At 37.4% G+C, this 27,808-nt stretch overlaps 1 protein-coding gene across 9 annotated transcripts; it reads right to left on the reverse strand.

Annotated features, from left to right (window-relative positions):
• Positions 1–365: 365 nt before the first annotated feature.
• rufy3 (RUN and FYVE domain containing 3) lies at positions 366–27,502 on the reverse strand. 9 transcript variants are annotated; one of them, XM_073861241.1, is made up of 19 exons: positions 27,066–27,502; positions 21,615–21,674; positions 18,871–19,044; positions 17,971–18,088; positions 17,786–17,887; positions 15,827–15,950; positions 15,647–15,711; positions 15,479–15,550; positions 15,323–15,386; positions 15,124–15,216; positions 14,867–14,950; positions 13,325–13,496; positions 13,038–13,131; positions 6,635–6,754; positions 5,015–5,138; positions 3,243–3,319; positions 3,123–3,147; positions 2,961–3,026; positions 366–1,064 (listed from the first exon to the last, which is right to left on the reverse strand). In XM_073861241.1, exons 1-19 carry the CDS (start codon positions 27,337–27,339, stop codon positions 921–923), a joined length of 2,052 nt encoding a protein of 683 aa, XP_073717342.1. In that variant the 5' UTR covers positions 27,340–27,502; the 3' UTR covers positions 366–920. The 9 variants fall into 9 exon arrangements, with proteins under 9 accessions (XP_073717342.1, XP_073717341.1, XP_073717344.1 ...); XM_073861240.1 differs by having other exon boundaries at positions 3,108–3,147; XM_073861243.1 differs by lacking the exon at positions 27,066–27,502 and adding an exon at positions 25,444–26,121 and having other exon boundaries at positions 3,108–3,147.
• Positions 27,503–27,808: the final 306 nt, after the last annotated feature.

The following is a 27,808-nucleotide window of genomic DNA, read 5'->3' on the forward strand; positions in this document are numbered from 1 at the left end:
TATTCTGGCTCCCGCGTCACCCTGTCTTTGTCATTAAGCCTCATTATTGGTTGAATTTGATATACACATATTCAGACGCACTTACCCTTGGAGGCGTTCCCTCGAAAGGGAACACAATGTAACCTTGTTCTCACTTGAAATGTGTCCCCACATTCAGTCCTTGAATTTGAGGGTATCGGAACTGGAAAGTCCTTGAAAGGTCCTTGAATTTGAAGTTAACTAAGGTGTGGGAACCCTGTGCATAGCTTGGTCATGAACTATTTTATAAATTATTTTAGATTAATTTAAAATTCATTTGAATGTGCATGGGAGTACAGAATGTCATGATATCACCTCAACTATATAAAAATGAACAAACTGGGAAATCCACATAATAATAAAATTTATTGTTCAGATGACATATTAAAAATGTTTACATGCTAGCATAAAACTATTTCATTTTCATTTTTTTCCACAATGACATTATTTTAGAGTAATTATGCTCTTAACTGTGCACAGCTTCCAGTTATGAAAAATATGTTTTTATCTTAAATATGTGTGCTTTAAGCTAAAAAATATTATACATTGTCTACAACCTCTTGGTTTAAATAAATCAGGAATTTTAATCAGGACACAGTGTTACATCGGCACTTGAAAAAACACATGAATTACACATGAAGAAGACCTTCATAAATCCACTTGGTGGACAGCTTCAGTCACTTCTCCTCAATGTTGATATGCTCTCATGAAACAATCTTAAAGCATTTTAAACAAAGCTACTTAAATCATTCCATCTTTGGCAAACACTAGATGCAAAACAAGTAATTGAGATGATGTATAATTGCGATGTTGATATTGATGTTATCCAAAGGGTATCATTTTAAATAGCACTTTTTTAGATTAATAATCCTTTATTGGTGTTGACAGAACAGTTTGTGGTCTCAGGGTGGGGTGGAGGCATACTGCTGCAGTAACTGCAGGTAGCAGACATCACACACATGTTCAGGGTTGATGGAGGAAGGCAGAGGAAGTTCATTAGCCATGCAGTTCTCACAGAAGACACCACTGCAGTTCTTACATTGCTTCTGAAACGATTTTAGAAACAAGACAATATGTATGCATCTCAAGGACATCAACAGTGTTTGGGTATTTTGTAAAATACAGTACATAATTGGTTTTCAAAATCTTAAAGGTGCAGTGTGTACATTTTAGCGGCATCTAGTAGTGAGGTTGCGAATTGCAGCCAATGGCTTAGTTCACTGCTCACCCCTCGCTTTTGAAACACATAGAGAAGCTACGGTAGCCGCCACCGGACAAACATGTCATCATCGAAGACGAGTAACGAATATGCTTAGTGGAAATATATCGAAGTAAAAGTATACATTTTATCTAGAAAATGTAGTGGAGTAAAAGTGAAAGTTGACATAAATTTAAATAGCGAAGTAAAGTACAGATAGGTGAAATTTCTACTTAAGTACAGTAACAAAGTATTTTTACTTTGTTACATTACAACACTGAAGACAACTTAGTAAAAAAAGTTCCATGTAAAGGGACCCTCGGTGTATGTAGATAAAAACGTCTCATTCTCATAAGGTAATAAACACACAACGGTTCATTATGTAAGGTCTTTATACACCCCTGATAATATAGTTATGTATATTATTTTGCATTTCTGTCAAGAGATCCTTCAAAAAAATTACACACTGCACCTTTAAGATTACTTAAAATTCTGGGGTGTAAAACTTAAATTTTAACCAGGATAAAATGTTTTATAACAAATAAATAAATATTTTTTTAAATTCTGCACTATATCTAGGATTAATAAAATAAGCAAATTTGTGATCTTTTAACTCCTTTGTAAATAAAAGTCAAAAGAAACTGCTTCTATTAATGCCTTTAACAATTTTTAATTAAAAGAATATATGAAGAGTTTGGTTCCAAGGCGCGATGAACGCCATTTTTGAAGAAGATGAGTTACTGCCGGGATCGGTATTATGTCGGGTTAGTAGTTGAAGGTAAATAATTAATTTTACGCAGAGTCCAATACCCGCCGTGGTGTTCTGTCGTCTTTTCTCCCTTTTTTCCCAGGATGCGGCGGGCGCCACTCCTCCTTTTTTGCAGAACGCAATGAATCCATTTCTGGTATTGCAGCGGACCATTCACGCAATGTAAACAAACATGGCGGCGCGCTGAGTACACGGAATCCTAATTTTCCTCATCTACTTTGTACTTCGTGATCAACAAACAAAACAAAATAATACTTTAATAGCATTGCCAAACCTGTGATGGTTTTCTGTGACGGGAAAGAAACGTAAGCCATCAACAGCTAATAATTTCCGCGAGAGGCACTCGGCTGCTTGTTCTCCAGACAGCATCAAGCTTCTCATGCTAAAACATTGTGTTCTTAATATAACAAAGTAAGTGTTTTGGTTAATGCCATTAATGTTTATTTTTTAATCATTGTATACCACTAGTCAACTAAATAAATATAAAATGGTAAAGATGAATGCACATTTATACATTGATTTAATAGATTTATAGCATTTTGAAATAAAAAAACTGTCATGGATTTATTGCATTTTGTGGAAAAAAGAATTAGTTTTATAATAAATATTTGAAAATCAAGTTATGGATTTGAATTTTTTATGTTTTTATAACCTAAAGATGCTATGTGAAAGTTTGTAACAGAAAATAGTGGTTTTCATCTTGTCACTTTCTTGGTATAGAAAACACGTTTTTACCGAAATTGTCAAAATGGATTTATTGCGTTTTGGAACCAAACTCTTCATATTAACAAAAGGCATTTTCATTAGTGCTCTCAGATTTTCAACTGAATTTAAAGATTGAGATTAGGTTCTGTTTTAGTCATTCAGTTAAAACATACCATTATAAGAAAGCATACTGTTAAATTGCACACACTTATAAGGCATATTCAAATAATATTTTTTAAAATTCTGCTAAGGCTTGTTTTGCTTTGGTACCTTGGGTACGGTCAATGAGTTCTGGTTTTCACACAAAGAGCAGATTGATGGGTCTATGTCTTGATCCTACAGTACCAAAAAAAGTACAGTCATTAATTAAAATCTCAGTCAATATTAAAACGTAAAAAGAAAAATAGGATAACTGACAGATAAATGTAGCACCTGTTCGTCATCATGTGACAGTGTCCTGAGAAAAACGCATTGAAATAAAACAAAATATTGACATTAATTTTGGACAAGATAAATAGAAATAGTTTCATGTACTGTATGTTTCAGACTTACAAACTTGAACCAAGACTTGACTTTTCCTCGATCACAGTGCGTAGTGTGTCATTTTCTTTTCTGACACTTTCTAACTCCTAAATAAATCCAAAATACTGAATTTCAGAAAACAGTAAACTGCATATACAGGTGCTGGTCATATAATTAGAATATCATCAAAAAGTTGATTTATTTCACTAATTCCATTCAAAAACTGAAACTTGTACATTACATTCATTCATTACACACAGACTGATATATTTCAAATGTTAATTTCTTTTAATTTTGATAACTATAACTGACAACTAAGTAAAATCCCAATCAGTATCTCAGAAAATTAGAATATTGTGAAAAGGTTCAATATTGAAGACATCTGGTGCCAAACTATAATCAGCTAGTTAACTCAAAAGGCCTTTAAATGGTCACTCAGTCTAGTTCTGTAGGCTACACAATCATGGGAAAGACTGCTGACTTGACAGTTGTCCAAAAGATGACCATTGACACCTTAAACAAGGAGGGCAAGACACAAAAATTCATTGCAAAAGGGATTGGCTGTTCACAGAGCTCTGTGTCCAAGCACATTAATAGAGAGGTGAAGGGAAGGAAAAGATGTGGTAGAAAAAAGTGTACTAGCAATAGGGATAACCGCACCCTTGAGAGGATTGTGAAACAAAACCCATTCAGAAATGTGGGGGAGATTCACAAAGAGTGGACTGCAGCTGGAGTCAGTGCTTCAAGAACCACTACACACAGACGTATGCAAGACATGAGTTTCAGCTGTCGCATTCCTTGTGTCAAACCACTCTTGAACAACAGATAGCTTCACAAGCGTCTCGCCTTCAAAAACGAATGTACTGCTGCTGAGTGGTCCACAGTTATGTTCTCTGATAAAAGTACATTTTGCATTTTCTTTGGAAATCAGGGTCCCAGAGTCTGGAGGAAGAGAGGAGAGGTACACAATCCACGTTGCTTGAGGTCTAGTGTAAAGTTTCCACAGTCAGTGATGTTTTGGGGTGCCATGTCATCTGCTGGTGTTGGTCCACTGTGTTTTTTGAGGTCCAAGGTCAACGCAGCCGTATATACCAGAAAGTTTTAGAGCACTTCCTGCTGCTGACCAACTTTATGGAGATGCAGATTTCATTTTCCAACAGGACTTGGCATCTGTACACATTGCCAAAGCTGTCAGTACCTGATTTAAGGGCCATGGGATCCCTGTTCTTAATTGGCCAAAAACCCGCCTGCCTTTAACCCGATAGAAAATCTATGGGGTATTGTGAAGAGGAAGATGCGATATGCCAGACCCAACAATGCAGAAGAGCTGAAGGCCACTATCAGAGCAACCTGGGCTCTCATAACACCTGAGAAGTGCCACAGACTGACCGACTCCATGCCACGCCGCATTGCTGCAGTAATTCAGGCAAAAGGAGCCCCAATTAAGTATTGAGTGCTATATGTGCACACTTTTCATGTTCATACTTTTCAGTTGGCCAAGATTTCTAAAAATCCTTTCTTCTTAAGTAATATTCTAATTTTCTGAGATACTAAATTTGGGATTTTCCTTAGTTGTCAGTTATAATCATCAAAATCAAAAGAAATCAACACTCGATATACATCAGTCTGCGTGTACTGAACGAACACAATACACAAGTTTCACTTTTTGAATGGAATCAGTGAAATAAATCAACTTTTTGATGATAGTCTAATCGTATGGCCAGCACCTGTATATAGATCAATAAACACAAGAGAAAGAAACACCAACGAGAATGACATAGAAATCACAAAGCGACTTTCACCTTTTTGATTTCTTCCACATGTTGCCTCAAATCGTTCTGTGGTGGGGTCTTTCCTAACAAAACTTCAGGACTGTGGTTGCCGTGATGCTCTCTCCATTTCCTCAGCTCCTGCTCCATAACTGATCTATGGGACATAAAGAATAGAGAATGGCTTGTTGGCACTAGAACACAGTAAGATTATGTTTGAGGTATATTACCCCATCATAAGCTGTAACTGTACAATTGTTGTACATCCTCATTTGGGTAAGTTAGGCAACAAAGTTATAACCCAATCTCAACCCTAAACTACTCTTTAAAGTGGGGGTGGTTTCTCTGACAGGGCTTATACATGTTTGAGTTGCTTTAATTTAAAAACATCTTGCACTGACATATCTTAACATATTTTAGTGCCATTGTTTTGTCTCAAGATGCACACCAGTATTTTACATATGTAAGGTTCAGTATGTTCGCAAAAACTACGTAAAGGTGCAGTGTGTAAATTTTAGCGGCATCTAGTGGTGAAGTTGCGAATTGCAACCAACGGCTCAGCCCAACCCTCGATTTTAAAACACATAAATAAGCTCCGATAGCCACCACCGGACAAACATGTCATCGTCGGAGACAACTTAGTAAAAAAGCTGTCCATTAAGGGCTTTTGTAGATAGCCTTGCTGCGCCCTCCTACGCACTTCCGCTCAATTTCATTTTCCTTCAGTACTACGTCTGGGATTTCGGTCTATTCTAGCGTTTTGAGAAATCAAATTTTTCTAGGACCAATCAGCGAACAGAGGGAGTGGCTGAGAACGATGACGTTGTGCGTCAGTTTGAGTTGTAGTTCAGTAATGACAGCAGAGAAAGACGTGAGAAAAGCTATTCGGTCCAGTGTTGCAAAACTGCCGAATATACAGAAGTTAAAGCCGGAGCAAGATCAATGTTTTCTAAGTTGTGTTGGTCTGATCATTCGGACTTCCATGATATACGTCACAACCACACGTTAGCGATTGCCAATGGCAGATCCTGAGTGACTTTGGGCAGATCCAATAGTGTTGAACTTTAACAGAGAACCCGCCTACAATGAAGTAAACGTTTCTCAATGGAGAGAGGCCAGACTCTCTGTACAAATGAAATGTACGAGAGTCTGGTAGAACCAGGCTATTCTGTAGAAACATGGTGGCACAAAATGGCGACTTCCATGTGAGGGGACCCTCTGTGTATGTAGATTAAAACATCTCATTTTAAGGTTATAAAAACATAACGGTTCATTATAAAAGGTCTTTAGACACCACTGATAATATAGTTTTGTATATTATTTTGCATTTCTTTCAAGAGATCCTTCTAAAAATTACACACTGCACCTTTAAATGTCCTCCTATAAAGAAGGCCTAGTTCTAGGCTACCCGATATACCCACAATGACAGGGTAGGATTCAGAAAGTCAAGCCCTGGGACAAAACATGGGGTTAATTATCATTTTTTTAGAAGACTTTGACAAAACTGTCAAAGATTAAAAGTGTTTAATTTTATTTTATATGGATTTCATATGTCCTAAATGTACTCTACAGTATATCAGCCATATGACAGCCTCTTTAGGTCATCTGAAAACATTTTGTTCAACTAACTGATTTAATGTCATGCCAGGATACCTTTGCTTTCGTAACTGTTCCACCTCTTGCTGCAGACTTTCAATCTTGTCCCCGAACTCCTGCTTGAAGAGTCTATTAGCCTCATCCGCCAGGTCTCTCTCTCGTTCTGCCTTCTTACATCTGAAGTTGGGCCACATTAACTTAATGAGGTGAAATGAAAACTAAAAGCCATGCAAAAGGATAATGTATTAAATAATAAGGAATACAGTAAAACTGAGGTACGTAAAAGACAGGCGGAGAAGACAGGAGGATGCACTCGGCTAACGATAAAAAAAGCAAAGCAGTCTGACAAGTGTCTGATTTGTTTTTTATTAAGCTAGGTTTACTACAGTTCACATCTACGTTATGTTTACATACACTTCAGTTCGCTTACAATTTGAATTTCATCATCCAAACGTTTGTAGAATTTGTAAAGCGTGATATCAAATTCTTTTACAAACATCTTGACATTTGGTATCGACTCCCAGTGTGTCAAATGCAGGATTCATTTAAGCTAACATTAAGCTTTAAAATAATTCAGGCACGCAATCTTGCACTCAACATCATTTCTTGCAAAAATAGCTAACGTAACCTTCTGAATATGCTTTTAAACATCATACTCAATTAGTTAGCTTGAGCATCCATCAAACCACTCAACATCATTAAACTTACACAGGTCCAAGGTTTTGAAACTGTAACATGGTCAAAGAGAATTAACAAATTAACCTAATAATAATAATATGGTGTTGCATACTTTCATATTTATATATATAAAACGATTGTACGTTTTTTTAGGAATGTATCCCTTTTTATGATGTATTGAACTGGTTTATGGTTTTGATAAGGACCAACTTGATGCAACATCCTGCTAGCCTCTTTAACAGTATTGAAAGAGATATATTAGATAAGCATTTTCACTTAAAATGTACATATCTGACCCAAAACCACAAGGATCTGGGAACAGACCGTTTGTAAGACCGGCCAAAACAGCTGCATTTTACTTCTGCTAAATCACACATAGGGAGACTAGAGACAGGAGCACTGAATTAGCTGTACAATATTGAAAGATAATGCAGGGGGACACAGAAGCGAAATCCGTAGTTTTCAGTTCATAACAAAATAACGGCAATGGATTTTAAACCCGGTAATAAAATAAATACCCTAAGTCATATATGTTATGCAAAATTAAACCGAATTTCTGATTTTTTTTCCATTTTTGGAATCTATCCGGGAGTTTGCAATCATTTTATTGCTGCCTCTGCAGGAGTTTTCCAGCAGTTGTGCTCAAGTTTCGTGCCTGTTTGGCCATGTCTTTCTCGCTGCTCAGGGCACAAGTAGTAGAAACAGAAGAAAATGAACATGGGAGAAAAGTCAAATGAAGAAAAAAGACCAAAGAAATGATTGACAGAAGACAGAAATGAGGAGAGAAGTTATTGTAGGAATAGATTATTGTCACCTATGGAAAGAAGCATCATTTCTGAAGATTGAAAAATAGTTAACCTGTCCCTCAAGCTCTCTGATTTTTTGTTGTATACAATAAAGATTGGGATTTGCTCAAATAAAGCTAATTATTAACTCTTTTCCAGCCATTGACGAGTTAACTCATCAATTAACTCTTTCCCTGCCAGCCAGCGCCAGCATTTTTCATGATTTTCACAAAAGTTTAATAGCTTCCAGAAAATGTTCTTCTTTAAATATATAAACAAACAACATATCAAATAAAAGAACAGACCCTCTGATTTCAAACAAAAAAAACCCGTTTCATCCTACCTTACAGTAGTTCTCTTTTTATCACCTCTCAAATATGGGTAGGTTTCTTCAAAAACACCCAATTTTGAGCAAAAAGCTGAGATAATTCAATTTTTCTGAAGGACTTTTGATAGAGATTAAATGCAGAACGATCTTTAAAACATACACAAAGTTCTTTCTCTTTCACGCGAGGCGTCACTTCCAGGTTGTATAAGGGGCTGTTTACACTTGGTATCAAGATGTGTTTTCATCGATTGGATCACAAGTGGACGAGAGAGACACATTACGTTTACACCTGGTATTTAAATCCGTCTCTTTTGTCCACTTTCGACCGCTTCTGTCCTGAATACTGTGAGGGGGGGTCTGTGAGACGGTGGGCGAGTCTCTTCGCTGTCATTCAAACGCGAGCGGGAGTAATTATGAGTTTATATGGATGCAAACTAATATTATGTCGGAGTCCGCTGCTTGTTTAGCAAGTAAACATGCTGCACAGTGTTTTGTCCATGTATATGTTAGAGCTTTCTCTGAAATTTCAGCGCAATTGATGAAATAAGATCGCTCAACTTTCACACGCTTTCAAAACGAAACTACGGAGATCAGCCGCTTTAGTTGTATCAATGAACAGCTAAAAATAGCGCTGTTCACCGTATGTTCACGCCAGAAGTAAAAAAAAAGACGTAAAACTTGTGTTTAATACCTCAGATTAGATAAATGGGCGGAGAGAAGGCGGTCGCGTGTGGCTGTTCGAACACATTCAACCACATGTTGTGCGTTCTGCAACTCCAAAGCGATCCGATCGAAAGTGGTTTCGACTACCTCTGGATGTGGTTGAAAGTGGTCGAAAGTGGACGAGCTCAAAACGTTTTGAACACCGTTTACACCTGGCATTAACGTCATCCACTTGTGATCCGATCGACGAAAACGCATGTTAATGTCAAGTGTAAACAGCCTCTAAATTGCACAAGTGGATAATAGCGGTATTGTTGAAAGCCTGAAATTCTCGTCATTGGCATGGAAGCGTTTTCTCTTAATTGACGAGTTATCTCGTCAGTGGCGGCCAAAGAGTTAAGAGAAAACGCTTCCCTGCCAATAACGAGTATTTCCGGCAATCCGTAATACCGCAACTTATAAACCCGGAAGTATTGCCCTAGGGCAAACAGCTGTATGTCCGTGTATGTTTCGAGGGTCGCTCTGAATCTCATCTCTATCAAAAGTCCTTCACAAAAACGCAATTATCTCAGCTTTTTGCTCAAAATGTTGTGTTTTTGAAGAAACCTAGAATGAGGTAGGAGACGCACACTGAATCCAAAAAGACTAAGAAGGTCTAGAAAGTACAAAATTTATTAAAGTGCATAGTGCAAAAATTTGAATTAAAACCAGAGAAACACGAGCAAACGTTTCAGCAGTGCTCAATGTGCAAACCGTTACTATGTTCCTGTAAACTACAAACTTTCTCAAGTCCAGTATTAAGCCATTTATTGGGATAACCACGTGATTTAAAATCTATGTGGGCGTTAGCATCAAAATCCTCTTTCCTAGAGCAAATACGATGAAGTCTTAAAAATTGACGTTTTAAAGGAGTAAGAGGGGCACTGGTAGCATGGAGGAGACTATTCTTAGCTGTGTCTTTTCTATAAAAAGAGAAAACGATTTGGTTTATCAACAATTGATATACAAGTATCCAAAAAAAACGGACATTTGTAGTTTCCAACCTCATGAGTAAATTTAATCGATGGTCTTAAACAATTCATGTATAGAACTTCAAAATCACCTGTAGAGCCTTTGAAAATGACAAAACAATCATCAATGTACCTCTTAAACTAAATTATATTATCAAAAAACAGGATTGTTATTGAAAACATATTTATCCTTCAAAAAACCAAGTTATAAATTGGCATATCCAGGCGCCATATTCAGGCGCCATGGCCGGGCCCTCAATCTGCAAACAATACTGGTTTTCAAATAAGAAATAATTTTTCGTGAGAACCATTTCAGCCATTTCAATGATGAATTTGGATGGAGGCCATCATCTTCAACACGTGAATCAAGGAAATATTTTAAGTCCAATAGACCTTCATGATGTGGAATGTTAGTACGGTATATAGTTAAGTCACATCCATAGTAGCAAGTATTACATCCTGTTTAACATTATGAATAGTTGATAAACACTGGAGGAAATCTGCTGTATCTCTAAGATAACTTAGAAGGGATGTGACTAATGGGCTGCGTTCCCCTCCAGTTTTAGACACGCACTCGCAAACTTCCCTAAACACTTTCCGTCGGGGAATCCCTGTCGCCATTTTGAAGTGCGTTCCACTTCTTCAAGTGAACGAGGGAAGTTTACATGGACAGATCCATCTTCTTCATATGTACAATTCAGGCAGCTCCATATACCACAATGCAACACGTTCGTGACGTCACTTCAGCAGCTTGCGCTTTGCACAGTTCAAATGATTGAGGGGGCGGTCTCCACTTTCCGTGTGATCGAGGGCTTAGGGCGATCCATTTAAACCCACTTCAAGTGTTCTAGCAGAAGTGGGCACTCGTACAACGTAAGCAATGAACAAGACTGAAGGAAGTTAGCGACCAGTCTTAGAAACGAACTGGAACGCAGGGTCAGACGATGGCCTTCCCTCCGCATTCATCATTGAAATGGCTGAAATGGTTCTCACCAAAAATTATTTCTTATTTGAAAACCAGTATTGTTTGCAGATTGAGGGCCCGGCCATGGCGCCTGAATATGGCGCCTGGATATGCCAATTTATAACTTGTTTTTTTTTTTTTGAGAATAAATATGTTTTCAATAACAATTCTTTTTTTGATAATATCATTTTGTTTAAGAGGTCCATTGATGATTGTTTTGTCATTTACAAAGGCTCTACAAGTGATTTTGAAACATTTGAAGAGTTTGGTTCCAAAACGCAATAAACGCCACTTTTGAAAAAAATTAGTTACTGCCAAAATCAGTATTATATCAGGTCAGTATTTAAAAGTAAATTCTTAATTTTACGCAAAATACAATATCCGCCATGTTATTCTGTCATCTTTTCTCCCTTTTTTCCCAAAATGTGATAAACGCCACTCCTCCTTTTCTACAGAACGCAATAAATCCGCTCCAGAAATTACAGCCCACCATTCCACACAATATAAACAATTGCGGCACGTTGAGTACACGGAACCCTAGTTTTCCTCATCTACTTTGTACTCCATGATCAACAAACAAAACAAAATAATACTTTAATTGCATTGATAAACCTGTGATGTTTTTCTGTGACGGGAAAGAAACGTAAGCCATCAACATCTAATAATTTACGTGAGAGGCACTCGGGAGACTGATGTTTATCTCCCGACAGCATCAAGTTTCTCATGCTAACACATTGACCCCAGGGGATCTTATTAAAAACTTTACATTATTTTACTCAAAGTCAACGAAAATCGAGCAGGACCAAAAACATTTTACAGTTGATCGCTGTGAAAAATGTTTAGCGGCGACGTCAAGTATAACCGCAGCAATGACAGTGATCTTAATATGACAAAGTAAGTGTTTTGATTAATGACATTAATGTTTATTTTTTGTCAGTGTGTACAACTGTTCACCTAAATGAATATAAAATGGCAAAGATGAATGCACATTTGTACATTGATTTAATAGATTTATAGCATTTTGAAACCAAAACTGTCATGGATTTATTGCATTTTGTGGAAAAAGTAATTCGTTTTTATAATAAATCTTTGAAAATCAAGTTATGGATTTGAATTTTTTATGTTTTTATAACCTAAAGATGCGATGTGAAAGTTTGTAACAGAAAATAGTGGTTTTCATCTTGTCACTTTCTTGGTATAGAAAACACATTTGTCAAAATGGATTTATTGCATTTTGGAACCAAACTCTTAATTTGTTCTATATATAAATTGTTTAAGACCATCGATCAAATTCACTCATGAGGTTGGAACTACAAATGTCCTTTTTTTTGGATACTTGTATATCAATTGTTGACAAACAAATCGTTTCCTCTCCCCATAGAAAAGACACAGCCAAGAACAGTCTCCTCAATGCCACCAGATCCCATCCCACTCCTTTTAAAAGTGGGTTACCCTATAATCAATTTTTAAGGGTTCATCATCGTATTTGCTTCATCGTATTTTGCTTTTAAATCACATGGCTATCCCAATAAATGGCTTGATACTGCACTTGAGAAAGTTTGTAGTTTACAGGAATGGGAAGAAAGCAAATTGATTGTAAATAAAAGTAAGAAAAGCTATTCTTGGGAAACAAATAGTAAATTGAGAGCGCAACAATTTTCTCTATACTTTGAAGAAACCTACCCATATTTGAGAGGTGATAAAAGAGAACACATGTTTTTTTGAAAACAGAGTCTGTTCTTTCGTTTAATATATTGTATATTTATATATAAAAAAATGCTTTTGGGGAAAGAGTTAAAGGACAAGGGTGCAGTAATAAATACTTCAATTAGGCTAATTACATAATTAATAACTAGAACATTAAAAACAGCAATTAATAAATAAATTTAATAGTATTTCTATTAGTAGCCTTAGATCTTTAAATTTTATTGTAAACAGTGATTTCCACCATATTTTAACTGCTCAGTTTAGAATTACTTCTGCTTTGCAGTATCTGTGCCAGTGAATGATGTGTATCGTCAGACGATCTCACCTGTTTTCCAGCTGTTTAATGACATTCGCCATCTGGTTGGTTTTCTCATCCAAGCGGCTGATAATGTCACTCTTTTGTTTTGCACCGGCCTCTGTACTCTACAATTCAAACACACACAAAAATAAACCAATAACATGCTGCATCAGCTGCATAAAACACAGTTATACTCTATTTGCTACCAGTTTTAATATTCTTATAATTTCTTAATAATCTTAATCTCTGTGCATTTGACTTGTGTAGACATACAGTAAATAAATCTCATAACAGAAGGCATCTTGCGTCTCTCATACTCTGTGACTTGACGGAGAGCTCATGATTAATTGTACGCATGTCATCCAACTGCTGTCTGAGCTCCACCAGGGCATCATGTTTCTCGCAGATGTCTTTCTCCAGCATCTTCATGGACAACTCCATCTCCTGCTTCATCCCTATCTGCACCTCAAGCTCCTTCTCCACATCCTACACAAAACATAGTGTTTCTAGGAATGTGGCATATCAAGGCTTTATCTTAGAAAGAACATGCTTTTAACGTTTCATATTCCTCAGAAATGTAGGACAATGTGCTTGTCATGAATAACGCACACACTGACAAAAGCATCGAAAGATCAATTTCAACAGAACAAAGTAAAGATTAACAGGGGAAAAAAATTATTTAAAGCTAAACAAATACAGTAACACCAATCTGACTTGCACCTTAGGTGATATGAAAAATGACCAAAAAATAAACTATGAAATAATAACTACATAATAAATACTTATATTTGTATAAGAGTTTCAAATGATTTTGGACTGCCACTGGTGCCTCCCCTACAGTTACAGGAGCATGAGACCCCTGAACAAAGACATTAATGTTTAAGGGCTGGCTATTTCATGCATTTTGACTTATTAAAACAGTGTTGGATTAATCATGCTTAACATGGCCAATGGTTCAAATAACTATTTGGTAGTATAACAGAGTATTTCTGTGCCGAATGCACATCCTCAGGGTTTGTACGGAAAGTTTTCTAAAGTGTTTTTGACTACTGAATCGTTGCGCAAGCAGTGCATGAAGTACAGCAGAAGTCCTTATATGGGCACTTCACCGGGAATAGCACACATCAACCAAGAGCCGACACAAAATCAACGTCATCAAAAAAGTATGCTCAGCTTCCCAATTAACCCAGCATTATGGGAACAATGGATATAGACCAGTTCAAGAGATGTAAACAACACTGGTCCAGAAGCACTTCCTGTTTCCGTTTTTTAAACCTAGATAAACGTTGGGATAAAATAAACCAACAGAACATATAAACCTGAAATAACTGAAGTTAAACAAACATCTTAAAGATAATAATATATGTAAAATAAAAAAATAACTGTCACAAACTGTAACAGGAAGTGTTTCTGGACCAGTGTTGTTTACATCATTTGAACTGGTCTATAGTTTGTTTATCTGGGGAAGAAGCAAAGTTGTGCAAGTGTGTTTAACGCTGGGTTTTCAATGAAATGGGGAGGTCCCAGTGATTAAAACAACCGTGTCAGTCGTAAACGGTATGTAAAACTGCATGAAATGTCTGTGTTTTGTTGAGAATTGGCACGTAAGTGCAAATAATGTAAATGACACGAACGTGTAGTGAATCATAAGATATCCAGAGATAGTGGGATAATGTTTGTGTGTGTTGCATGCTTATGACTCGCTCTGCCCGCCGTATGCCTTCAGTACAGCTGATCTGTCTTTTATAAAACTGAAGACTCTTCAGAAATATGTGGGATGCAATAGACCTCTATAGGTACTCAAGATTAACATAAGATTAGCAGAAACAGTGTGTTTTATGTGACCTTTAACCCACCAGCCTAAGCTGAGTCTCCTCTTTGAGCTGTTTGCGTGTTTCTCCCAGTACTTGACCATTCGCAGTACCCTCTGCTCTTGATGCCTTTAAAAGAAACACACACCACAAATCACAACCACTCCTACTGCAAAAAAATTCCCAGTTCAACATTAGCTTGTGGTTTTGCTACGAAACGAGTAACAATGACGGAGTCATTGCAATGCGAGTAAACAATCCATATTTCAATAACATTGCTGTAGGTTAAAAACAAAGTTTACCTTGCGACTCGACTCAACTAAATAAGAGCTTTCCTCCTTCACTCTCTCCAGTTCCTCCTGCAGGGTGATGATCCTGTTGTTTGCGACAGCAAGCTAAATGAAATGAGAAAATACACACAGATTGAGCTGCCTAAAATCCCATGAACCTGGTACATCACTACACCACATTATACTACTGTAAGTTATAAATATTACCCACTTCCTCTGAAAGTTTACTGTTGGATTTTTCCAATGCGTCTACTTTGGCCTGCAGGTTATTCACTGACGCACTGTGAAAGGGGAATTTCATTAAGATTAGTCATGCAGCTAGTCAAGAACATGCCCGTGTGCTAAAGAATGATGTTGGGTAAATTTGGACGCACTTAAATGTCTGTTCAGTTCTTCCACATAGTTTTTCTGGTCAAGAATAGCTGTGATCTGTCCATCTCTGCAAACAAAAAAGACAGCTTCTGTCAAATCTTACCTGTGCAACTGTATTAAATGAACACATCTGGCCTAATGTGGACGTGAAATGTAAACTCACCCCTCTGTACTTTTGCTGCTGTGAGCTCCATCTTTTAAATACATGGAAAAATCTATGACTCCAACCTAAAGAAAGGCCAGAAGAAAAACTTAATTCTCCACAAAAACAAATATCTAAATTGAAATTTGTGGACATTCATTGACTCAGTTAAGAGTGCAATAAAGAGTAACTAACAGATACCTGTGAGTCTAAATCTTCTCCCTTCATGCACAAGTTAGCATCAATGACATTTAGCCCCACCAACAACCCAGCAATCACTGCTCCTTCCTCCTCCATCATAAGAGCGTTAGACTCATAAAATTCACCGAGGAACACAAAAGCAGCATATAACATCATTCCAAAATGGTGCACCATGACAAGAATTGAAGAGCTCAGATGCAAAAGCCACTAAACACCACCTCCATCAAAAATGAGAATCATATTAACCAAATGCTCTCAGCCCGTATTATACGTTCATGAAAACCTTCATTTCAAATCCGCTAAATCCCCACCCACCTCAGGCCATTCGGGAATACAGCTTTGTTGGCAAAATTTGCTAAACGCCATGTCGATTTTTTTTAGCAAAGTCCTTTTAAGTGCATGGAACATGAATTGAAAGAAAGACAGTAGTTAAAGGCGGAGTCCATGATGTTTGAAAGCCAATGTTGATATTTGAAATCACCTAAACAAACACGCCCCTACCCCAATAGAATCTGGACCTTCTGTTGATAGACCCGCCCCACACATACGCAACCCGGCATTTGATTTGATTGGCTATAAGTGTGTTTTGGTAGTCGGCCCGTCTCCTTTTCCAACGCGTTTTTCAAACATCGTGGACTCCGCCTTTAAACAACCGTGTTTCACATTGAAACTTGGGTCCCTTTTGAATCTGACACAACCTGATTGTGGCAGTCACATGGATCACAGCTGGATTTTTACACTCTGACTTTCATCATTTGCAATGTTTCTAGTTGCATCTAAGTGATTTTGCAACTATTTACCATGTCTCTCCAAAGAAGTGGATTTTTTTAAGTGGATGTTTTTGCATTAGACGGTTTTACGAAAGAGAGTTAAATTTGTTAAAGGGACACTCTACTTTTTTTTGAAAATATGCTCCTTTTCCAACTCCCCTAGGCTAGACATTTGATTTTTACCTTTTTGGAATCCATAATCCATAGATTATGCTAAACTATGCATAATCCATTGAATCTGATTAGACCATAAGCATCGCGCAAAAAAATAACCAAAGAGTTTGGATATTACGCAGCAGCCGAAAATAGTCCCCTTAGTAACTTTCAATGGCTGGGGAATATTTTCGGGCAGTGCGTAATATCATTGCACCTCCTGCGGCCATGTTACGGCAGCAAAGTCTTTGATTATTACGCCAGAATGAGAGTATAGTTCCTAGCCATATCTGCCTAGAAAATAGCAACTTTTAATTTTCTGTCTGTCTTAGTACACGATGTAACTACAGAAGAGTCAAGTTTTAAATAGGAAAAATATCGAAACTCTTTGGGTTTTTTTGTGCGATGCTAATGGTCTAATCAGATTCAATGGATTATGCTAAGCTAAAAGTGGTAGCGCCAGACCCAGAGATCAGCTGAATGAAATCCAAAACGGTAAAAATCAAATGTTTAACTCTAGGGGAGATGGAAAATGAGTATATTTTCAAAAAAAAGTGGATTGTCCCTTTAAAGGAACAGTATGTAGGATTGTGGCCAAAACTGGTATTGCAATAACAAAACTAGTGGCTAAAACTCGTACTGCAATCATACAACTGGTGGCCAATACACAACATGACAACATAAACATCAGTTGAGGGCTGCAACTCCACTTTTTAAATGACAATATCCTGGCCAGACCACTGTTGTCAGTGATATAAGTATTTGAAATAAAAAAAATGTCTTAATGTCTAGTGACATATCAGGGACATTTTATGATTAATTGATATACATTTCTTACATACTGTTCCTTTAAATACCAATGAAATTAAAAGTGACATTTAAGAAAAGAAGGCATTTCAGTAACTGATTAATAACCCTTTTGCTGCTATTAAAGTGAAATAACTAAACCTGACGCTCATCTACAAGAAAAAACATGCCAGACGCACTTAGATGGTTTTGCATCTGAACTCCTGAATTGCAATATTAAGAACAGTACCCGAGCAGGTCTTTTCGGTTGATGATGGTCTTCATATAATCTGAGAGCTTCTTCTGCATCAAAGCAAGGCGAAGCCATGCTCTGCCTCTTCCTAATGGGGTTCTGACATAAAACAAACAGCTTTAGAGTCATAAACAAAACATATGTGAAGGAAATAATATGTTGGGGTAAAGGTGTTTTCTTACTTGAGTCCAGGAAGGTCTTTGACACTGGCTGTGATCTCCCCAGCCTCTGGTGTCAACTTTTCTACCAGCTCCAAAGGACCCCAGAAAGACTTATTTTGACCAAGGAATGTCTTTTTACCTTAGCAACAAAAGATATTAAGAAAACAAATAAATTAAAATTAATAAAAGATACAGATGACAAAGAATTAGGTTTCAATTACGATCTGGTTTCACTACAATAACTAAACTACTGTTTGGTTTCACAATAACTATCAAAGGTTAAAACCAGTTAACTGGCGCTGTCCCGTGAGCGGGACACCTGAGTTTACTTTAATATTTGCATGTAAATGTTAATCTATCACAACAAACTATATATTGTTGAAAAGGTCTAAGATGTAGTTTTCATAATTCAAAACCTTTTAGCAGTAATAATAATGCAGTGACTGTAATTTATTAATTTGTGACAAGAGTATGCAGCAAACCTCACAGCAAACCAACAAAAAACTCACTTTTTTGATACTTTTATGTATAAAATGATACTATATTGCATTCTTTTTATTTATTAAAATAAATTTAAACTGCTATAACAATTTTTTGTTTAATATTTTCACCTCCAGACACTTCCGTAAAACATTAAAGAGTCTTCTTTAAAACAAGATCAAAATTAGGCTTCTACACCAAAAAATACCAGGGTTATAACAACTTTTCATCCACCCCTCATTAAAAAAGGTCTGCGCCAGGTAGAGGGTTAAGCATTACAAAACAGCACATAATGGTACAGTGTTTATACAGGTTAACAATGGGAGTTTATTTACACAAAACACTTCAAATTAGCCAAATTATAACCTAGACTGTAACTCATAAACCCAATAAATCTTATCTAGATGAGAGTGACTTTGAGTTAAGAATTGTTGTACTTACTTTTAAGCCCATGTTTTAGGCAATGCTCCATGACGACAAAAAACTGCTGCAATGGGGCGTAGTCGGAGTCTAGTGTGCGTCCCAGGTTTAATGCAGACTCTATCAATCCCTTGATGCTCAGCTTGGCCATGTTCATCAGGTTAAGCCTCTCGATGGCAATAGGATCTTTTGGATCTTTAAACAGAAATGTTCTAGTTATGATACAATTCTCTCACTTTGATTTTTCGGCACAGTATATTACAGATTTGCAAACTGAAAAAAGCAGTGTTTGAGGATCTGGCCAGAAGAGACTTCATGAGATCTTTAAATTGTCTGAGGCTATATGGCTTTCTTCTTATACCAGCAATACCTGGTAAAAATGTTCATCAACTTTATTTCAAACAGCAGAGAGCTTTTTTTCTGAATTATAAAACTCACGCCAAACTCAAAATGCATCAGTGAATTTTAGGTTTCTGTTCTTACACCTCACCTTAATGTGTTAGCCAACAGCAGTGACTCTATATAGTGAAAGCTCACTCCAAACTATAACAAACATTAGTTTCGTTTCCCTTAAAGGGGACATATCACAAGACTTTTTTAAAATGTCAAATAAATCTTTGGTGTCCCCAGAGTGTGTATGTGAAGTTTTAGCTCAAAATACCATACAGATAATTTATTATGGCATGTTTAAATTGCCATTTTGAAGGTGTGAGCAAAAATGATCTAATCTCTGCACTGAATGGCAGTGGTGTGGTAGTATAGTGCAGATTAAGGGGTTGGTATTATCCACTTCTGACATCACAAGGGGAGCCAAATTCAATTAGCTATTTTTTCACATGCTTACAGAGAATGGTTAACCAAAACTAAGTAACTGTATTGTTATTTTTCACGTTTTCCAGTTTACCAGAAGCACTAGGGACCCAATTATAGCACTTAAAGGAATATTCCATTTTCTTTTATGTTTGAGGAAAACATTGCAGGATTTTTTTCATTTTAATGGACTTTAATAGACCCCAACACTTAATACCCAACTCAACACTTAACAGCTTTTTTCAACGGAGCTTCAAAGGACTACAAACGATCCCAAACGAGGCACAAGGGTCTTATCTAGCGAAAGGATTGTCATTTTTGATAAGAAAAATAAAAAATATCCACTTTTAAACCACAACTTCTCGTCTAGATCCGGTCGTGATGCGTGATGTGACCCCACGCAATACGTCATGACGTCAAGAGGTCACAGAAGACGAACGCGAAACTACGCCCCAGTGTTTACAAGTGTTCAGAAAGAGGACCGTTCCGAAGTTGTTGTATGTCAACTGATACTAATTAATGTCTTTGTGTCAGTTTATTGTTTAAAATGGTCCGCAAATTTGCATTTTATATATGTAAACACGTGACCTCCCTACGTCACTACGCATTTACGTTAGGTTGCGCTGGACCGGACCTAGACGAAAAACTGTGGTTCAAAAGAGCACATTCTCCATCTTTCTTATCAAAAATGACAATCGTTTCGCCAGACAAGACCCCAATGCCTTGTTTGGGATCGTTTATAGTCATTCGAAACTCCGTTGAAAAAAAACCGCCAAGTGTCGAGTCAAGTACCAAATGCTGGGCTCCACCAAAGTCCATCAAAATGAGAAAAATCCCGAAATGTCCTCCCCAAAAAACACCATTTCCTCTCGACTGAACAAAGAAAGACACCAACATTTTGGATGACATGGTGGTGAGTAAATTATCTGGATTTTTCTTTTAAGAAAATGGAATATTCCTTTAAACAAAAAAAAGATTCTTATGATATGTCCCCTTGAAAATAGTTTTGGTCAGTGCCAAAAGAAGTTTGACTCGGTGTCAAATGAGCCCATATTTTCAGTGAATTCTCACTGCACAAAATCATCTCTTATTTTACATCTTAGGCACTAAGACAAGGAAAACAATCTAGGACAAGATAGCAGCACTGTGAAAATTGTGCCATTAGAGAGGCTATCAATGCACATCTTGTTACCAAAAAAGTAATTGATACAGGAATACTGTATTGATAATGAAACCACTATAATAGAAACTCAGAGAGCATCTTAAAAACAAATGTTCCAAAAAGGGTCTTTGTCAGGTTGTATGGTTTCATAAAAAAACTTACAACATCCACAGACCTTTCTGTTGCACAAAAGGTTCTTGGGGAACCAAAATGTGTTCTTCTCTGGTATCACTACACAAAACACTTTATTATAAAGTGTAGCTAGCTCCACACCTATGCTAAGGTTGATTATGGAACAAATATTGTTTTAGCATTATTTAAGAAAAAGACAGAATTTATAATAAACAACATACATTATAAGATATAATGTATTAAAAACATCTAATGGCAATCAGAGTATCTCTTAAAGGATACACCTGAATAACTATAAACTGATAGCATGAAATGCTGCTAACATCATGCAATAAAAAAGCCAAATCAGCAACTGAATGGGATGCAGCATTCAGACAGCCAGTGGGGGGGGGCAAAACAGGCCATTGAAGAGCAATCCAGTCAAATGGGTATACAAAGATATTTTGCAAGAGAAAAAAAATCATTAACATAAACAGAAAGAAAACATTAAAAGAGACAGAAAAAGAGATGCAAACAAGGCTAAGGGCTAAAGTATCGAAAGCTGTAGTGCTAATGTGCCGTTCAGGGAGGTTGTTCAGCACGACCACCCCTGCTGCTGTTTTAGGATGGTGCCCGAGGCGGGGATGAGGTGGACTGGGGAGAGCGAAGCCACCATACGCACCTTTAAACTCATCAAGCATTTGCATTTGCTCCACCAAATCTGTGAAATCCTCCCATGAGTCTTTGCAAAAGGTAATGGAAAACAGAAAACAAAGCAGAAGAGGATTGGGTCATGCACACCATGGGAGTAAACCAAAGCAATAACAAAAGGGAATACATCATGTTTTAGAATATTTTGGTGTTACGGTCCGTTTAAGCTCTAGCACACTGTCATACAATTGCCGCAATGCTTTTCTCGGTGATGGTTGGGAATAATAGCAACTTAAGCGTTGATAGTCATTAAAGCTGTCCCAACGTGTCAAAAATCTGGAACCAAAAAACGCTATGAGAAATATGTGGCGAATCAGCCATTGATATTTTAGACAAGACAAAGCAGCATATTTAACAATGCTCTGTTTGTTCTGCAAGTCTCAAATGGCAACTTATATAAACTTTGTCTAACAGAATGCCTCAGGGAAGAGTTTTTCCCCATTACTAGCAACAGCAGTCCTTTGGTTGTACATTCACTCACCTAATGAATTATTAGGAACACCTGTTCAATTTATCATTAATGCAATTATCTAATCAACCACTCACATGGCAGTTGCTTCAACGCATTTAGGGGTGTGGTCCTGGTCAAGACAATCTCCTGAACTCCAAACTGAGGCCCAATCCCATTTCTCTCTCTTCCCCCTTCCCCTTCCCCCTACTCCTTAGTTTTGCATGTTCACGAGAGCGAAAGGGCTATCCAGATTGGTCCTTACTCTCACGTGAACATGCAAAACTAAGGGGTAGGGGTAAGGGGTAAGACAGAGAAATGGGATTGGGCCTAAATGTCAGAATAGGAAAGTAAGGTGATTTAAGCAATTTTGAGCATGGCATGGTTGTTGGTGCCAGACGGGCCGGTCTGAGTATTTCACAATCTGCTCAGTTATTGGAATTTTCACGCACAACCATTTCTAGGGTTTACAAAGAATGGTGTGAAAAGGGAAAAACATCCAGTATGCGGCATTCATGTGGGTGAAAATACCTTGTTGATGCTAGAGGTCAGAGGAGAATGAGCCGACTGATTCAAGCTGATAGAAGAGCAACTTTGACTGAAATAACCACTCGCTACAACCGAGGTATGCAGCAAAGCATTTGTGAAGCCACAACACGCACAACCTTGAGGCGGAAGGGCTACAACAGCAGAAGTACCACTCATATTCACTACAAATAGGAAAAAGAGGCTACAATTTGCACAAGCACAGCAAAATTGGACAGTTGAAGACTGATAAAATGTTGCCTGGTCTGATGAGTCTTGATTTCTGTTGAGACATTCAGATGGTAGAGTCAGAATTTTGCGTAAACAGAATGAGAACATGGATCGATCATGTCTTGTTACCACTGTGGAGGCTGGTGGTGGTGGTGTAATGGTGTGGGAGATGTTTTTTGGCACAATTTAGGCCCCTTAGTCCCAATTGGGCATCGTTTAAATGCCACGGCCTACCTGAGCATTGTTTCTGACCATGTCCATCCCTTTATGACCACCATGTACCCATCCTCTGATGGCTACTTCCAGCAGGATAATGCACCATGTCACAAATCTCGAATAATTTCAAATTGGTTTCTTGAACATGACAATGAGTTCATTGTACTAAAATGGCCTCCACCGTCACCAGATCTCAACCCAATAGATGTGGTGGAACGGGAGCTTCGTGCCCTGGGTGTGCATCCAGAAATCTCCATCAACTGCAAGATGCTATCTTATCAATATGGGCCAACATTTCTATAGAATGCTTTCAGCACCTTGTTGAATCAATGCCAGCAGAATTAAGGCAGTTCTGAAGGCAAAAGGGGGTCAAACACAGTATTAGTATGGTGTTCCTAATAATCCTTTAGGTGAGTGTATTACTCATATGCACAAATTATTTTTTATGTGGCTTGGCTGTGGAAAAAAATCAAATCATAAATGACACTTCATGAGGCATTGCAGACCAAACACCTTACAAAAAACTTTTCCATGCAGTGAAACAGACCATCACGTACTGTACCAGAGTAAATGGTGATACAAGGCAAAACATCTGCTTTGTAATACTGATCAATATGCAATGTAAAACATCTCCAAAGTACATCATGAAGAAATCTCTTAGTAAATATACGGTATAAAGTCAGTTTACTACACGTGAGAGGGCTTTTTATAGCTCTAAAGGTAATATAGTATGGGAAACAAAAGAAAATCCTTTGGGAACAAATACTAAAGTCTACAAATGTCTTAAAACAGTGCAGGGGAAATACACTAGCTGGGTGATTCTCACGAAACCATTGAAACACCACGGCACTAATGATTTTAGCTTTAAAATGTGTAATATAGTAACATTAAAAAGCATCAGAATTAACACAATACTGTGTTCTACCTTGCACAATGTGTGATTTCAACATAAGAATTTATAATTGGAAATTTTATCTCATTTTCTGCTGAAATTCTCATTACCGCAATGTGTCCGGCTGTGTTTGAACATGCGTTATGTTGTAATTTAATCAAATTAACACAAAAATATTAAGAAAAAAAATAAATGGATGTTTTGCTAGACTACTTTAGATGACAGAAAAAATATTTACTGAATATTCATGTATAATAATAATGAAGAAAAATTAGGAAAATGATGTGTCCATGCCTGATGTTCTCATCCTCCGCAACACTTTTTGAGAACAGTTTAAGCACACATACAGAATTTTAATAAAGTTTGATTTTGAGTGACCAAGCACATGGACCAGTTACTTCAAGATGGCTACCAAGTAGGATAATTTTTTTACAGTTAATTTGAAATATTGTCTTGTCAGAATGCTTACACGACATTTTGATTATCATTACCGCAACAGATGCTTATTAAATGTTAATTTAATTAATAGAAGCATAATACTTTGATTTTAAATGCATGTGCAGAATCTCCAAATTATGTTCTTTCAGGTTTGTCATGTCATTTTGAAAATATGTCAGTGTTGATGTTTTCTGAGTGTTGCGGTAATGAGATTTTTTAGGACTAATTTTTTAAATTATGTTACAAAAAGTGTTAAATGATAAGTAAAAGTTTTTAAATTAATGTTCCCATTTACTCCAGACTTTGTTTTTCAATATCTGGTGGGAAAAAAAGTAAATTTAAGCAATTTTTACATTTTCATGCTTGACATTTTTAAAACCAAGTTTTCGTGAGAATCACCCAGCTATGTTGTTCATTTGGCGGTTGGTCACTTTTCATTGCTGTCAGTGATCAATCCTTTCAAGCAATTTTAGACCATCTCCCGAGTAACATTACCGTCTCCACATGATTGTTTATCCTAGTATACTACACCTAACATTTGGTACAATAAACACCTGCTCTACTACAGTAATGGCAGGGTTAGCCAAACATAGCTCTGATTCAAATAAATAATATATTGCATACTTTCTTCTTTAAAATTACTGAATAAATAAAAAAACCAACGAAAAAAACTATTTGCCATTAAATTGTATAAAATTTGTTAAAAATGTATTATTATTAAAATCTGAAAAAAAATCACTGCACATTAGAAAGTCATGTATTTCTCTTATTATTTTGTATTATTTGAAAGTTGATGCTTAGGTAATCAAAACATTGGTACAATAATATTTATAGTTTGAATAGAATCTGTCAAAACCAAATGGGTATCATCAGTTTAAATTCTGACTTAATTTGTTTAATGCAACAACTGTTAAATTAGAACAGCTCCACAAAAACTACATTTCCAAACAAGCCTGCAGGAACGCTGGGAGCATGATGGTGGAGGCTGGGCCAGCACCGCCCAGTATGGTAAAAGAGCCACTGAGGCCTAGTGATGCTGCGCTCGCCTACCTTCGTGAGCCGGCTCAGGATCGGGAGTGAGCGAGATGTCGTTAAGCTCACGCAGGCACAGCCATTCCCCGTCCACCGACACACGGAAGTTGCACAGGTAGATGGTCTCTCTGGCAGCCTGTGTGATTTTGTCAGTAGTGGGGGTGGGGACCTCACTCTGGGGCGTCAGATCAGACATGGTGACTCAGCTGATAGCTGCGACGACAATAACAATCACGATGGCGGCCCTCAGCAAGCAGACAGGCACAGTGCAAAACACCAATAGGGGATAGAAATAAATATCCGAAAAATCCAGTCCAACCAACAGTCTTCTCTGGTACAAAGGAGGAAGGAAAACAAAGAAGTAGGCAGGGGGAGATCCGAAAATATCAAACAGCAATCCACGGAAAATTTGACAGAAAGGATGCTATTCTTCTTCTGGAGCTCAGCAGCTTCGTCTGGTGAACAAGCAAGGACAGCTAAAATCCAGTTTGGGAATAAAAGGCTTCCCTGGTCTTTGGCTCGGCACAGCCAGGGGATTGAGATGCTGTGTGAGCTGGGCTACAATCAGAGATGTCTCTTTCTCTCCGACTCCCTCCCTCACAGCCCCCGCTTGCATTCGTTTGATTGGCTGCACGCACTGCAAATGGGAGGGTGTTGACCAAGATGGCTGCCGTGATGCTGAGGATGATTATGGGATTCACGTCAGCAGATTGTGGGAGTAAGGAGAGCACATCACCCAAGGGGACTGCGAAGGTAGGGGAGCTGTAGTCATGATCCACAAGAGAAGGATGAAGGCCTTACTAATCGAGACTTGATTCAGATAGGTGCTGATAAAGCAGCAGTAAATGTTTTTGTCAACTATGCATTTTGCTGATGAAGCAAAAGACACTTCACTAATGTATCAACCTTTGCACAGTGTTTCAAATTATGGAAGAAAACATTTGGGTATCTGATCATGTGGGTTGGTTTTGTAAAAAAGTGTGAAACATATTAAAATATGATTTAATCCTCAGTGTATGTTTGTATATCTATTAATTCTAAAAGCACCAATGCAAAAATACAGTGAATGAATGAACACATTGTGTGAAACATCCATAATGCTGTTAACTGTAAAATAGATTGAAAATGACTGTAATACTACAACTGATTAAAAAAATTAAGGTTGTTTTTCCAAAATCTGACCTGTCTTCTTTAAAAAGCAAACATATTTTTTTAGCAAAACATGTGCTGATGTTTATGATGCCTAACATGCTGTCTAGGTAGTCTGCTCACAAGATTTTGTGACACAGCCATATGGTACAATTTAAACATCTGATACTGTCCACAGCCAAAACGGAAGTATTTCAACACTGTTGTAAACATCCCAGCAAACATTGATGCATTACTGTTTAAAAAACTCAACATGCGAGCCTAAATTTATAAATTCAAGAGAAAACGCTTACTTTATAACTGGGACTGTTCTGCACATAGCAAACGTGCGTAAACACCCTACCTGTCATTTTGCAATGTTGTTGACATTGAAACACAAGGGAGGGAGAAATGCTGGACAGGTTTGAGCTGAAATATTGCTTAATGCTCATGTAAGCAAACACTGCGACAGCAAATAAAGAAATGAATAAACAATCATATCATATACTCACTTCTCGTTTTCTTGGTCTTCTCAATCTGGAAATCATAGCGAACTGGTGCGGTGGATGAAGAGCTTGTCTTTGAAAACTGTATACTTGAGTTATAAGTTAGCGCCTCCTTAAAGTAAATGACCGAGGCCGGAGAAAGCGACTCCTCTGGGCTATTGGCTATATGTCCATCGTTTTTACTCATTTGGGGTTTGAGGAATTCATTAGAGGAAACCAAAGTTTCAGTAACTTCAGCAATCTGGTGGTGCTCCGATGCGGCTGAGCTGTGATCCGCCATCTTCAGTTCACATTCATGTGACCACTCTGCGTAAACACACCTCTGCGCTCATCGTTTTAACATGAATCGCTCGTATGCAGCGACATATTCACATATACTCTAAGAATATGTTGGACCATAATACGAATCCGCATCTTTCCCTCAGGTTTTCTCAGTCGAGAAATGAAAAAATAAAATTTGCTGTGTTTGACATGATGCGGCGATGCGCAAATCCATCGGATTTTGATGTATATGTACCGCGAGAGCAATTCGAATGCCGAGTTTTTGGCTTACTCTCGCGGTACTTTGACGGAGTCCGTCGGTTAATAGCGCAGCAGAGTTAATATGGACCTAAATACATAAAGTACATAAAATCTCTACAAATATCTGCAATGTTAAAAACTGTAACAGTGTATAGCAGTATAAATTATTTTAATTTTCCATAACATTTATATCATATTGTTAAAGAATATATAGCAGCAACACTGAC

The sequence above is a fragment of the Misgurnus anguillicaudatus genome, chromosome 22 (genome assembly GCF_027580225.2).
Source record: "Misgurnus anguillicaudatus chromosome 22, ASM2758022v2, whole genome shotgun sequence".
NCBI lineage: Eukaryota > Metazoa > Chordata > Actinopteri > Cypriniformes > Cobitidae > Misgurnus > Misgurnus anguillicaudatus.

Coding starts and splice junctions, on each gene's coding strand:
- rufy3 (XM_073861240.1), bottom strand. CDS start 27,339: ATGGCGGATCACAGCTCAGCCGCATCGGAGCACCACCAGATTGCTGAA. Junction 15,712..15,826: donor GAGAAGATTTAGACTCACAG/GTATCTGTTAGT, acceptor GCCTTTCTTTAG/GTTGGAGTCATAGATTTTTC. Junction 15,387..15,478: donor AACAGACATTTAAGTGCGTC/CAAATTTACCCA, acceptor TCACAGTGCGTC/AGTGAATAACCTGCAGGCCA.